Source organism: Tachypleus tridentatus, chromosome 8, assembly GCF_004210375.1.
Source record: "Tachypleus tridentatus isolate NWPU-2018 chromosome 8, ASM421037v1, whole genome shotgun sequence".
NCBI classification, from domain to species: domain Eukaryota; kingdom Metazoa; phylum Arthropoda; class Merostomata; order Xiphosura; family Limulidae; genus Tachypleus; species Tachypleus tridentatus.
This window is the reverse complement of record NC_134832.1, coordinates 132,145,493-132,159,915: the sequence shown is the minus strand read 5'-3', so window position 1 is coordinate 132,159,915 and position 14,423 is coordinate 132,145,493. Positions and strand designations below refer to the sequence as shown.

The 14,423-nt window shown below is 34.9% G+C and overlaps 1 protein-coding gene across 2 annotated transcripts in view; it reads right to left on the bottom strand.

The window, feature by feature from the left end:
• Positions 1–14,423, bottom strand: part of LOC143223514 (monocarboxylate transporter 12-B-like) — a 259,055-nt gene that overhangs the window by 156,731 nt on the left and 87,901 nt on the right. Inside the window, exon 1 of one of the 2 annotated variants that reach the window (XM_076451590.1) lies at positions 10,627–12,323. The exons of the other annotated variant lie outside the window; for it this stretch is intronic. Coding sequence (XP_076307705.1) covers positions 10,627–12,271 — 1,645 coding nt within the window. The 5' untranslated portion in view covers positions 12,272–12,323. Of the gene's footprint in view, positions 1–10,626; positions 12,324–14,423 lie in introns of those variants that run through there. 2 annotated transcript variants of the gene reach the window in all.

The window sequence follows — 14,423 nt, the reverse complement described above, 5'->3', positions numbered from 1 at the left end:
ACCACTCAATTAAAATAACCGTACTAAGAACGCCTGTACAGTGTGTTAAGGTTTCTACTATTTCTAAGTTTCGTTTGTTTGCTTTTGAATTTCGCGCAAAGCTACACGAGGGCTATCTGCTCTAGTCGTCCATAATTAAGCAGTGTAAGACTAGAGGGAAGGCAGCTAGTCATCACCCAACACCAACTCTTGGGATACTCTTTTACCAACGAATAGCGTGATTGACCATCACATTATAAGCATGTTTGGTTTTGAAAATACAGTGCAAGTTACTGATGTACGTACTCTCAGGCACCCCAGTAGCACAACGGCATATCTGCGGACTCAAACCACTAAAAACTGGGTTTCAATACCCGCTGTGAGCAGAGCACAGATAGCCCATTGTGTAGCTTTGTGCTTATTTCTAAACAAACAAACACTGTTAGATCAATAATAAGTAATTTTCACGTGATTATGTTTTAATATTAAACAAAAAGCACTTTTTTATCTATAACATTGTGCAATTTTACAAAATCCTACGCCCGGCATGGCCAAGCTCGTAAGGCGTGCGACTCGTAATCCGAGGGTCGCAGGTTCGTGTCCCCATCGCGCCAAACATGCTCGCCCTTTCAGTCGTGAGGCGTAATATTGTGACGGTCAATCCCACTATTCGTTGGTAAAAGAGTAGCCCAAGAGTTGGCAGTGATGACTAGCTACCTTCCCTCTAGTCTTACACTGCTAAATTAGGGACGGCTAGCACAGATAGCCCTCGAGTAGCTTTGTGCGAAATTCCAAAAACCAAAACAAACAAAATCCTATAGTGAGCTTTAACAGTCAACTCCATCGATTTTTTTATTTGAATGATGGTGGCTTAGAACAAAAAGTACCATAGTTGTAAAACAGTTTTTTTTTGTTTAATGTAGTGAATAAAGTGTTAAAGGTTGGAAAAAAATTGCGTCCTGCTTTTATTGATCGAATTTTTTTTTCATGTTATTCCGAGGTAAATCAGTTACCCAGACACATGAGTTCATATTAAATTTAACGATAATTTCGCTCGACTTGCTTTGTCTGTAAAGTCAGTTAGTCATATACGTGACTTCACCGCGACAGCTTAATTGGCTCGTTGACAAGGCCACGACAATCGCTTGTTCTACCAATCTAATGTTATATAAACTCGTAACAAAATGGTCCAAAAAATCCACATAAACAAGTAACGCGTGTTTCTGTTTCTGCTATGTTGTCTAGTAATGATTAACTAACATGACAACCAGAAATACAAGTTGTATAATTAGATAAATGTATTGGTTGACAGACAGATGAGTGTATAGATGATTATACAGATAGATGTATGGAGAGATAAACAAATGGATGCATGAGTTGACAGGTAGATGGATGCATGGATGGTTATACAGATGGATAGGTAGATGTCAGTGATAAGTTTGGGAACCTACTGCGCTAAATTCGTGGGCTCTGGCTATATTATTTGCAATGGACAGAGTGCAGGTAGCCAGTTGTGTAGCTTTGCTATTGGGGAAAAAAAAGCAACAAATATAAAAATCGCGTTTTTTCATTAAACCTTTGAAATGTATTTTATACATTTACTTGTCCGTGTTACAAGAAAGGTAGGATTAGTCGATTCTACTCGAGCGGAAAGCTGTTTACACAATTAAAAAACGAACCAATCTCGGTGGAAATGCCGTAGTCGTTTGTTCAAGTTATTTTACATTTCATGAACAATGACAGAGTTGCTGTTTGAAGGTAGAAACAAAGCTACGCCATGGGCTATTTGTGCCCTGCCCACCACGGATATTGAAACCCTGTTTCTAGCGTTGTAAGTCCTCATACATGCAACTGTGCCGCTAGGGGTCAGTGAGAGAGAACTTGCTCGTATCTACCCAGATGCCACAATTTAACCACACCAGTTCAGCATACAGATTATTACTTATGGCTTATAAGAGTGTACGGAGCCCTGCATGGCCAGGTGGTTAGGGCGCTCAACTCGTAATATGAGGGTCGCTGGTTCGAAACTACGTCCTAGAAACATGCTCGCCCTTCCAACCGTGGACGCGTTATAATGTGACAGTCAATCCTTCTATTAAGTTGGCAAAAGAGTAAATAGATCAATAATTGACTGTGTGAGATGATGACTAGCTGCTTTCCTTCTAGTCTTACACAACTAAATTAAGGACGGCTATTGAAGATACCCCTCGCGTAGCTTTGCAACGAAATTAAAACACAAAGAAATATAAGTATGCAGTTGCTGGTAGAGAACTGACGTATTTAATCGAGTTTGCAGTTGATATAATTTCCTATTTACAAGTTAACTTTACCCACACATAAGAAAACACGAAAACCTGACTTTATGATGACTATTTAACATTGTACGTGTTATTTTGTTAATCATCTGAAACAAGCGTTATGAGTACTTATTAATAGGATCTAATAGAACGTTTAGATTTTATATTTGTAAGCACACGACTTCTTTGTTTGTTGTTGTTTTTGTCACACAGCTACACAAGAGCTACTTGTGCATAATTGTCATTAATTTTCAACTGACAGTTTAAAGGAAAGACAGATAGTCAAGAGGCACCCACCACCAACTCTTGGACTAAAAGGATTTTGGTTTGACCTAGCAGTGGGATTTGACTGTCACCTTTACTTTTCACTATTGCCTCAAAGTACGAAACATGTTTTCGTTTTCAACAGGAACGAACCATAGGTCCTCGGATTCGCAGTTCGCTAACCACTAGCTACGTTACGCTCTGATTGTTTCTGTGAACAACTTATTGTTGTTGTTTCCTTTGAAATGTTCTCATGAAGCTACGCGAAAGCTAACTTTCTCTCCAAACTAAAGCAACGCCCCCATTGGTACAACGGCAAGTCTGCGGACTCACAACGCTAAAAACCAAGTTTAAATACTCGGGGTGGGCAGAGCACAGATAGCCCATTTTGCCTTTTGCTTAACTGCAAACAAACAAAAGATGCAATTACTTTAGGAAACAAATTCAATTTTATTGGATTTTGTGACAAATTTCGACACTTTTTGTACCAGGTGATTTGGGCCCGGCATGGCTAAGTGGTTAAGGCACTCGACTCTTAATCCGAGGGTCGCGAGTTCGAATCTCCGACACAGTAAACATACTCGCCCTTTCAGCCGTGAGGGCGCGATAATGTTGCGATCAATCCCACTTTTTGTTGGTGGAAAGAGTATCCCAAGTGTTGGCAGTGGGTGGTGATGACTAGCTGCCTTCCCTCTAGCCTTACACTGCTAAATTAAGAACGGTTAGCGCAGATAGCCCTCGAGTAGCTTCGCGCGAAATTCAAAACACACCAAACTAAACCAGGTGATTTTAGTTCAGAATATAAGTTATTCATCTTTATGGTAGTGGAAGTTTGGGTTTATTTTTGATGATTTGTTTCTTAAATCTGACTTGGTGTGATTATGAGAGAGAGAAATATAATTTTTCTTTTAAATATTCTTTTCTCTGTAAACATCAGAAAACTTTTACACGTGTACCTGATGTTTTGAACAAGCATGATTGATGTTTCAATAACAGATTGCTCTCAGGAAATAAAAAAAAATTGAAGTTCACTTAAACGTAACAAAACTGTTGTAACAAAATAAAAACAGTTTCTTGAAAGTGAACAGTAATGTTTGCTCGCTATAAACACGCCAAATTTCATTTCATAGTCCAAAATCATTTTGTTATAGCAAGAAATGCAAAGTCTTTGTCTCAGTAAGTGTTGAACGGTTTCATTAAAACTGTTCTCAAGAGAGAAAAAAAGAGCATTTGATATAAGAAAACCTAGATTAGCAGAAATTTACATTAACGAAGACGACCGAAACTCATGTTTTAAACGAAAATTTTATTTTCAATGACGTCACATTAAATTCGAGATGAAATGGAAGTAAATGAAGTCAACTAAAGATAACTCGTCACGATAACTTTTGCTACGTAATGTAAGTTATGAACAATGTTTTTATTAACTTGCCCTTGCTTACTTACAGTGTACAGTTTGTTTGTTTTGAGTTTCGCGCAAAGCTATCTGCGCTAGCCGTCTCTAATTTAGCAGTGGTAGGCTAGAAGGAAGGCAGCTAGTCATCACCACCCACCGCCAACTCTTGGGCTACTCTTTTACCAACAAATAGTGGGATTGGCCGTAACATTATAACGCCCCCACGACTGAAAGGGCGAGCATGTTTGATGCGACGGGATTCGAACCCGCGACCCTCAGATTACGAATCGAACGCCTTAACGCCCCTGGCCATGCCGGGCCGTGTACAGTTTGTCTCTGACGATTTCACAGATTTGTTTTGGAGACAAAACTCCTAAAGGCGTATTTCATATTAATTACTTGCAAAATTCAGCTACCTACTTAGTGGAGATTTAAAGATCAGCTTGGTAACGAGTGTAGCTAATTAAATGTATTTTTTAACGTTATTACTTATAAAGATTATAATACCTTGTTTGGTCAGTTGGATACTTTCAATTATTTATGATATCTTCGACCGTAAACCCAATAATATCTTACAAAATTCGGCCAGCTTAGAAGATTTAGATTATTCTTAAATCTATATAATATCTGACAAGGTATAACACTCACTATAATAAAAATGTGATAATAATAATTAAAGCTAAGAATATTCAAGCTAGATATATTAAACACTTGGGTCAATATTAAAAGACTAGTACATTTCTTACGAAATATACAAACACTAGCCGCTAGCTTTAGGTGTTTGTGTGTTTTCTTATTGTAAAGCCACATCGGGCTAACTGCTGAGTCAACTGAGGGAATCGAACTGCTGATTTTAGCGTTGTAAAGCCGTAGATTCGCGGCTGTACCAGCGTGGGACTAGTTTTTAAGTAGATTTAATATTAAACAAGCAGAATTAGTCATAATTCCCTGCTCCCAAGTGACACATCAACCTGACTATGAACGTATAACTCTAAAAACCTTGGTGGTCAGACCTCAGATAGCCCATTGGGTAGCTTTGTGCTTAACTTCAAACAAACAAAGAATATACAATGTATCAATATATATATATATATTGTTAAGCTCAAGAATTTCTACACCAAATACAACAAAAATATCTATACACAAATATCATGTATCTTCAAGAGTCTAAAGCTTAAATATTAAACTACTACACCAGTAACCATGCATCGATATGAATGAAAATAAATGTTTTATATACATGTGCTTTATATGCATATACATATATATGTGCTTTATATACATATACATATATATGTGCTATATATACATATACATATATATGTGATATATATAAATATACAAATATATATGTGCTACATGTAAATTCCTCGTAATATCTTTTTGTAGAAAGCCTTTGTCTTATAAACAGAACAGAAATGTATATGATGATTTGCTTGCATTATCTTTTAAAAAAAACATCATAAATTTAAAAACCTCAGATAATTAACGTACGTTTCACAAATTATTTAAAAACCTTACGTTAACAAGACCCTAATACTATCCCGTAAATAGGTTTCAGTGTTCGAAAGCTATAGTGATTTGAAAGTTTATTTTTTATAAGAGAAAACGAACAGTTTGTAATAACTTCGAAACAGCAATTTTGAGTTTTGGTTTCTCTTCTTTACCGATTGAGATAAGTGTTAACGTTAATCAAATGTAGCGCCGTACAACAGTATCGATTGTTAGTAGGGCCGTTATACTGCTAAGATGTTTTATACGAGGCCTAATCGGGTCCGTTAATTTCCATAATCTCCTTTCTTTGTAACTACTAGAGTTAAAAACGAACTGAATGGAAACGCTATAAATGTATTTTGAAAAAGAAAATTGGATTCTAAATGTTTAAGATTAAATGATAAAGTTCTCTGACTGAATTACTTCAGTGGAGAGGCTAGATTGAAAGCTAAAAAGCAGACGAGGTAAGACCGATATATATCGCGTTCCATTGGTCACTACTATACTGTTACTTCTACATTTTTAACGTCTTCTTGTTCAACTTGGTTTTAGTGAAAGTGAAATATTAACCTTAATATCATCTTCGAAACGTACATGTTTTATCTTACTGTAAAACAATAATTGTTTGTTTTGAAATAAGAACAAAGCTAGACAATGGGCTCTGCCCACCACGGCTGTCGAAACCGGTTTATAGTGGTATAAGTCCACTGATATACCACTGTGCTACTGGGAGGCTGTTACGTATTATAATTTATCTCAGAGGAGTCTCCGGTTTATTACGTTATGTGTTGCTATCTCAAATAACCGGGAATTTAAATTTCAGCTTAGCAGTTAATTAACTGTTAATTTGTATCAAATTTATGTTATTTTACTAACAATACTGATACATGCAATTTCCTTTTTTAACACAAATATATTTTAATATACAAACCTAAATATAATACAATTTATAATAACGGTTATTGCTAATACTTATCACAAATAATAGTTTATATACAAGAGTTTGCAAACAATACTGAGTTTTATATCCGGTCTAAAACTGAATATTTTATCGAAGATCTAGGTCCACGACGATCAAATTAATTCTGAGTTAATATTGTTACGTTTCGCTTAAGCCAATGCTGTATTTTTCTCGGCTGGCCTCACACCAAGTAAAAGCCGATTCCTTTCAGCAAAAATATTTTATGTCGTCTTAGAAATGATAACGTCCGAAGTAATTCACTGAAGTTGAAAGGTTTGTAATTTTCGAAATTTATAACGTTCCTGGTCAAATTCTGTAGTTTTCCGATTAACATACGTTAATCAAAATCATAGCTTCCTAGGACTATAGCGTTACTGATTGTAGCTGTCCAATAATGTTCTCTTCTTGGCGCGTTACTTATATCCAAATCACGCGAAACTCTAAAGTAGAACCTTCACCAAAGCTCGCTTTCAACAATACTCTTAATCACTAGTATTATACACACATTGTTGGCTGTTACGCATGCGAACGTTCTAAGCATACCCGCCTAATATCGGACGAAAGAATATAAGCCTCTTGGAAAACAATTTCTATAAACATCCGTACACATTTGTAACAGGAAAGAAAGTAATAAGTATAGAAGAGCACAAAATTCAATTTTAAACAATTCGTGTCGTATTCCTACCATCCAGAGGCTTTAGACAATCACGATAAACAACTATATATTAAACTAAAATCACAAAGATCAGATGCTTAAAAAGGTTATTTTTCTAAACTCTGTTACAATATCATATCTTTATAGGCGATAAAAGGAATTGTGTCGTTTGCTTTCGTGTTCGTAAATGCCATTACAGTTCTACGTCAAGAAATGTCCGCCTGCTTCTGTACTCCTTAATCTCGAGTTAAGAGACTTATCTTTTTTTGTAGCAGTGTTAATGTATTTCTGAGACTCTCTGAGACTTAAGTACGTTTACATCTAAGATATTAGTGAGTTCACGTACTAAACATTAGGGCTAGGACTTGCCTGGGGCTCACCAGTTAGCGCTATTTTTTCGATTTTTTTGTTTTTAGTCATGTACTCCAGTTACTGTTCAAAGATAAAGCCTCGTAGTTTTTTGTTTGGAAACAGTTTGTTAATGATGTAAAACAGCCAATAGGCCGTGATAATTCTCTATTTCTTCAGTGTTTCATCTCATTCTCTTATCTAGTTCTTTGTCTTCACAGAACATATACATATATATATATACTCCACTGTTTATCATTCTACCTTAATTTTACAGGACACTTTATTGTTCAACTTAGTAGGCCTAGAACATCTGAACTAATCTAATCAACAAGTTGAGTCCCTTTTGCAGGACGTGGACAGTAATTGAATACTTAAAAGAAACTTGAGACAAATTAGAATAAACACAAATTTCAAACTACTTCTTTAATGAGTTTAACTGCGTTTTAGAAGAAGAATGCATGACATAGAACCATTGCATTTCTTAATTGTATAAATTAACAGCTTTAGAATGAAGACAATCGGTTGGCTTTAAAATATCGAAGTTGTTGACGTATTTACACTCTCAAGCTATCAAGTTTTAAAATGTTTTATCATTAATCTAAACACGTTTAAATACGTTCATTCTATGTATAATTGACAAGGTGTTTTACGCTCATATATTCGTCATGTTGTATGTTTAATGCATACGTTCTATGTTCTCACTTTAAGGTGTTTTAAATTCATATGCTCATGGTGTGTACACAGTGAAATATATTTAATACGTTTATTCTACGGTCACACTTTAAGGTGTTTTAAATTCATATATATTCTCATGATGTGTACACAGTGAAATGTGTTTAATACGTTCATTCCTTCCATGTTCATACTGTAAAATGTTTCACATTCATCATGTCCAATGACATGATTTATTATCAAAGATCATGAAATAAGTACCTGGGAGGAGAGCAGTTATTTCTTATATTATTTTGTTAAGAGATTACTCCATTTTCATGTGCTCGCTCAAAGTAATTCAAAAGTTGTATTTCTGGATTTTTCATTCATTTTTGAAAAACAGCGAGAGAGGCTTAACGTACATACATATAAACAAGCTAACAGAGTTTGAAGTACATTCTATTTGTAATTCTGATACTGTATTTCCTCCAAAGACTTTTGTTCAAAAGAAAACTGGGAATTATGTTACGCAAATAATACACAGGAATATTATATTTAAAAGTGGCACAAATATCAGAGTTCATGTTGTAACTAGTACCGCTGATGTCAGCTGTTAATTTTTAACCTTAATAAATTTCGGTTAGTACTAATTAACTTTAAATCGACAATGTCAATTATATCTAACCACTTAGCTTAAGTCACTTGGTCTGTTGATTAGATCTATTTATTTAGTTACATATAATTGTTACTCGAAATATTTTCATTTGTCAGAATGACAGAGCCATATTTTTTGACCTGATCATTAAGACAACTTATAGAATTTCGTCAAAAGAAAACAGTAGGAGTAGATACTTCTCGTGGTTCACTCTTTATTTCAAGAAAATGTCTGTACACACATCAAAGTGGAAAGTTTATGTGAAAAAGATTCAAACTGTAAATGTAAGAAGAAGCATTTTAACAGACTTGAATACGAACGTGAAACATCTTACCATGCTTTAAGACTGATGTACAACATCTTACCATGCTTGAAGACGGATGTAAAACATTTTATCATGCTTAAAGATGAAGGTAAAACATCTTACCATGCTTAAAGACGAAGATAAAACATCTTACCATGCTTAAAGACGAAGGTAAAATATCTTACCATGCTTAAAGACGAAGGTAAAATATCTTACCATGCTTCACGACTGATGTAAAACATCTTACCATGCTTGAAGACGGATGAAAAACATCTTACCATGCTTAAAGACGAAGGTAAAACATCTGACCATGCTTAAAGACAAAGGCAAAACATCTTACCATGCTTAAAGACAAAGGCAAAACATCTTACCATACTTCAAGACGGGTGTAAAACATCTTATCATGCTTGAAAATGAATGTAAGATATCTTAACGTACTTGAAGACAAATAGAGAACTACTTTCATTGTACTATTTGCTTTCCATTTTATAAACAAATACGCAGTGTGGTTGACTTTGTGTATCTTTACATACAGCATGGATTAAGCTCAAATATAACATGTATTAATCTATGAAATCACGTATCTAGATACCTTTCTGCCTAACCTTCTATGGTCACGTATTTAGGTGGTTAATTGTCTCACGTATATTTGTTTTTCATCTTATTTCTTGTTTAATTAGATTAACCTGTGTATAATACTTAACCGACATTCCATCGGTTTGTTTCAGTTTCTTCTTGTTTATATTATATTTTCTGTCTTTCTATCTGACTTGCTATTTCTTTCTGTCTGTCTATCGACTGAAAAACTTAAATACACTTTTTTATACGTGATTATGAAGATATACTTTATATAGTAAGACGTATTTCATTAAAATACGATGGTATTTTAAAAGTATATATTTTTCTGTCTGTCACAAACGCGTTTTCATCTTACGTATTTATTAAGACAAACCTGGAAACAATGTATATCTTATTGTGGCTGAACAATAAAACGTTACATCCAATTTTAGGAAAACTCGAACATCTCACGTCATAACTGAATTATAAACAACTGTGTACTATCGAACTGTAAGTTTCTATTAATTATATAATACTGTCATTTTGCAAATCAATACGAACATATAATTACGAGAACATGTTTACAGACGTAATTAAGAGATATAAATCAATAAACCAGTTCAGCTAAAACGCAAGTGATAACCGATAAGCTTTGGCGTCGAATGCACGTGGCGTAAGATTTACAGTTGACAGCACGTTAAAGATTTAAATGAAGTAATTTAGAAAATGACGTATATTCAAAAGTGGTAAAAAATTAACGAATTATCTATGCTTTGCAGTTTCATATACCATAAACATAGAAACACAATTTAAGGAAGGAAAAAAATAACAGCAAAAAACACGTTTGTTCTTTCGGAGGTTTTGTTTTCTTGAGACAAGAGTAACATATTTTACTGTGAAATATATACCGTCCTTCGTTTGTCAAGATTATGAGTATATTTTCTTCAAGGCATGCCTGAATACTACGGTATATACGTAATTAATGTGGAGAATATGCCCCTTATAGTAAAAAGGAAAATACAGATACACAGTAAAACTATATATAACTATGTTTTCCTTACCTGCTCCTACCACTTGAAAGGTGAGGTTAAACCTTTTCAGGACACTAAGGAGTAGAATTCCTGTTGAATACTGTAATCCAGTAGTTAAAAAATGAACAAGCACCACAGAAAAACAAACTATCCAGCCCCAGCCACCCTCAGTGTAGTAATGTTGAAACAGTGTTCTGGCTTTGCGTTCGTCCAAAGGTAGTGTTATACCGTCGTAAAGTACACTGTGGTGGGGTGTTTCGCCGTTTGGAGTTTGATGAGTTTTTTCGTCATCGAAAGAGAAGGGTTTCCAGCTAGAGTATGGAGTCTCTTTATGCTGTATTTTGTATTCAGGCGACGATGACACACTCTCACATTTCTCGGGAATTGGCTTAAGTTTCTGCAAACACTTGAGATCATGAGATGTAAATAAATGTTTAGTTCGAACACGACACTTTGATAACTCTCCCAATCTATTTCTTTCTGAATGTTCTCTCAGAACAATACTTCCTGAGGACTCTCCTAACACGTTACTTCCTGAAGACTCTCCTAAAACCTCACCTTCTGAAGAATCATTCAAAAAGTTACTTCCTGAAGACTCTCCTAAAACCTCACCTTCTGAAGAATCATTCAAAAAGTTACTTCCTGAAGACTCTCCTAAAACTTTACCTTCTGAAAAATCATCCAAAACGTTACTTCCTGAACACACCCCAAAAACGTTACTTCCTGTAGAATCGCCCAAAACTTTGCTTACTGAAGAATCATCCGAATTATTATTTCTTGATGAATTACTTAAACTATTACTTCTTGAAGGCTCTGTCATACCCCTACTCTGTAATAACTCATTCGACACTTCCAAATTTACCCTTGTTTCTTCTACAACACCATATTCTTTGACCACCTGGTCTTTCTTTATCAAAATGTCATTATCTTCAACAGGAAATTTGACTGTTTCGGATTCAGTGAATGAAATCTCATTACGTCGTTGGTCAGTTTTAATTTTCTGGCCTCTAGTTACTGAAGTATCGGTGTTTACTCTACAGGGTTCAATTTTCTTGGCTCTAGCTACCAGACTTTGACCTGTATTAGCCATTTGGGCTCTAGGTTTACGAGGCTCAATTCTCGTTTGTATTTCACCAGTATCACTAAGGTATTCCACAACAACAGAAAAGAAGTTGTCCTCCTCTCTAGATGGCAGTGATTTAATTTGATGTTCTCCGTCACTAGACACAAGAGTACAAATTACGTCATTAACGCTTCTGTCCGATTTTTTGTTACTGGTGGCTTCGAAACTATATGCACGACGACAAAGTTTGTAAGGCTGTTTACACACATCGAATTCTTTTTTAAATGACAAACACAATCTGTCCAGAGAAAAGGTCGTTCCGAATTCGGACAACGCCAGCGGATTAAATGGACGTAATCTCTCCAATGACCCACATACTTTATTTTCGTTTACTGTCCGAAGCGCTTGGAAAGTCGTTATTTTGTTTTCGCAGTCCTCACAATGAAATGCTTGAAGACTCATTAGCTGAGAATGCCAAGAACGACTTTTGTGGTATGGACCATTTTCAAATAGTTTTAATTTAGATGAGTTAGTAATATCTGTTTCAGATTTATAAAAGCATTGAATTCCATAACGACCTTTCTTCAAGTCTTTTCTGCATGTTTTTTCCATGTTTGATTTGTCCCTCGTAACTTTGTTGAAGTCAATGTTTGGGAAATGACATGATACTTCAGATATCTTTATTAAAAAAAGTTACTGTTCTCCACACGTTTTTAAACAGATTTGTTTCACAAAATTTTGTCGCATTAAATTCTGGTTTTAAAATATAAATATACAAACAGACAATAAAACATAATTATTTTTTCAAAAAAGGTTAAATTTAAGTAACTCAAGATTTGTCAAGCTTAAGTTTGCCTCTGAAGAAGAAAGGTCCACCTTTCGAAAGCGCTCGGACTACAGGACTTTATTTCATTTCTGTTAAGATCCGTCTCGTTTTTCAAGCAATGGAAATTCTATTTAAAGAGCCTCTTAAATTAATTTATCTATAGGTTCCCGTTTTCTACGAGTACAAAGCTTTTGGGCTTGTACTTCCTATTCTTCCGCATACTCTATTCATAAAAGCTCCTTCAGAAAAATGTGAATGTAAGAGAAAAAAATAAACATCCAGAATGCTTTCTATCAACGCACCTTAGAGATGGGAGCCACGAGGAACACACTTCGCTGACAGTCGTGGTGGAAAAGGCGTTATCTAGGTGACTCTGTGCTTGCTCGAGCTCCCAAGTAGCTATACTGTCGCCCTCAATAGGCAGCTTTTGTATCATATATATAGTGAGGGCGAATAGCAATCTCATCAACTTCATAAAATAATGTGTGGGAGATGTCACAGGCAAAAACAAACAAACCTATACCACGTTATAGTCTCAGTACGAGAAGGGATACAAATTGCTTCTTTGATGAATGATTACTAAGTCATACTTTGTATTGCAGTTTCGGTACTTAAGCGTAAAATGAAAAAAAAACAACAACATTATGATAAACCACCACTAGACTGCAAAATACACAAACATTTATTATATTGGTACATAAAAGGAAAATATAACAAAGGAAATGGGAAAGAGGGAGGCAAAGTCTGGTGCCGAAAAACAAACCATGTTACCATGTAATCAAATATCAGATTAAAAGAAACGTTTTAGTTCTGAACTATTTTGTTTAGCCCCTAGTTATTTCTGGAAAGAGGAAAAGGGCGCGAAATGGTAATATTGGGGCAGTTTAGGTTTTAAAAATGGATAAAATAATTAAAACTAACTTTAATAAAGTGTATATACGTGATCAGATATAGAAACGTATAGAATAATCATTTTAGGGGGACAACGGGGGTTTACGCTTACGGACTTGAAACGCTAAACTTTGGACTTAATGCACACAGTGTAGCTTTGCGCTAAGACAAACAACCCATAGTTATAAGCACAAATTTCTAGCTTTCAGTAGAAATTATGGATAAGTTAATGATGCACAAATAAAGCATGACTGAATGATAAGCAGATAATAAAGTAAAATCCAAAAGTATATTACCCATAAAATCAAAGTAAGGTAAGAATGTATATATCTAAAACGAAATATATTGTGTTTAAGTATATCAATAACGCTGTAATGTTAACATTTAAAGTGATTAAATTAGTGTCTGTCGTATGTTTCATCGTTGTTAAAATATCTCTCAGTTGTAAGCTAAACAGCTTCTCACACAGTCCGACATTGGTTTTCTGGAAGTGAAGGCAGAAATAGAAACCTTTCTGTTCATTTGATGGTTTTAAAATTATAATAATTAATTGAAGAGAATAAATTCCCTTCCAGTTCATCACAACAATACAAAGACGTGACTTTATTTGAATAAACAATTTCAACATCTCATACTAAAATTGTAATTAATCCTAGATTATTTTCTCATATCCAAAACAACACACAAAATACCACAACAGATAATTCCAGCTTCTCTCCCTACGTCTACAGCATGATATAAAACAACACATTCACTCCTTGCTTTTTTTCCCATATACACAACAACACAGAAAGCAACACCACAGTTATATTAAACTCTTTTCTCAAGTCCACATTAAAAAACAGCAACACCACAGTTACCTCAGACTTCTTTATCTATATATACTAAAACTCAGAAAACACCACAGTTACTTCAGACTTCTTTCCTTATATACACAACAACACCATAATTACTTCAGGCTTCTTTCCTTGTATCCAATAATACAGAAAACAATACCATATTACTCCATGCTTCTCTACCAATATACCCAACAGCACCATAATTAGT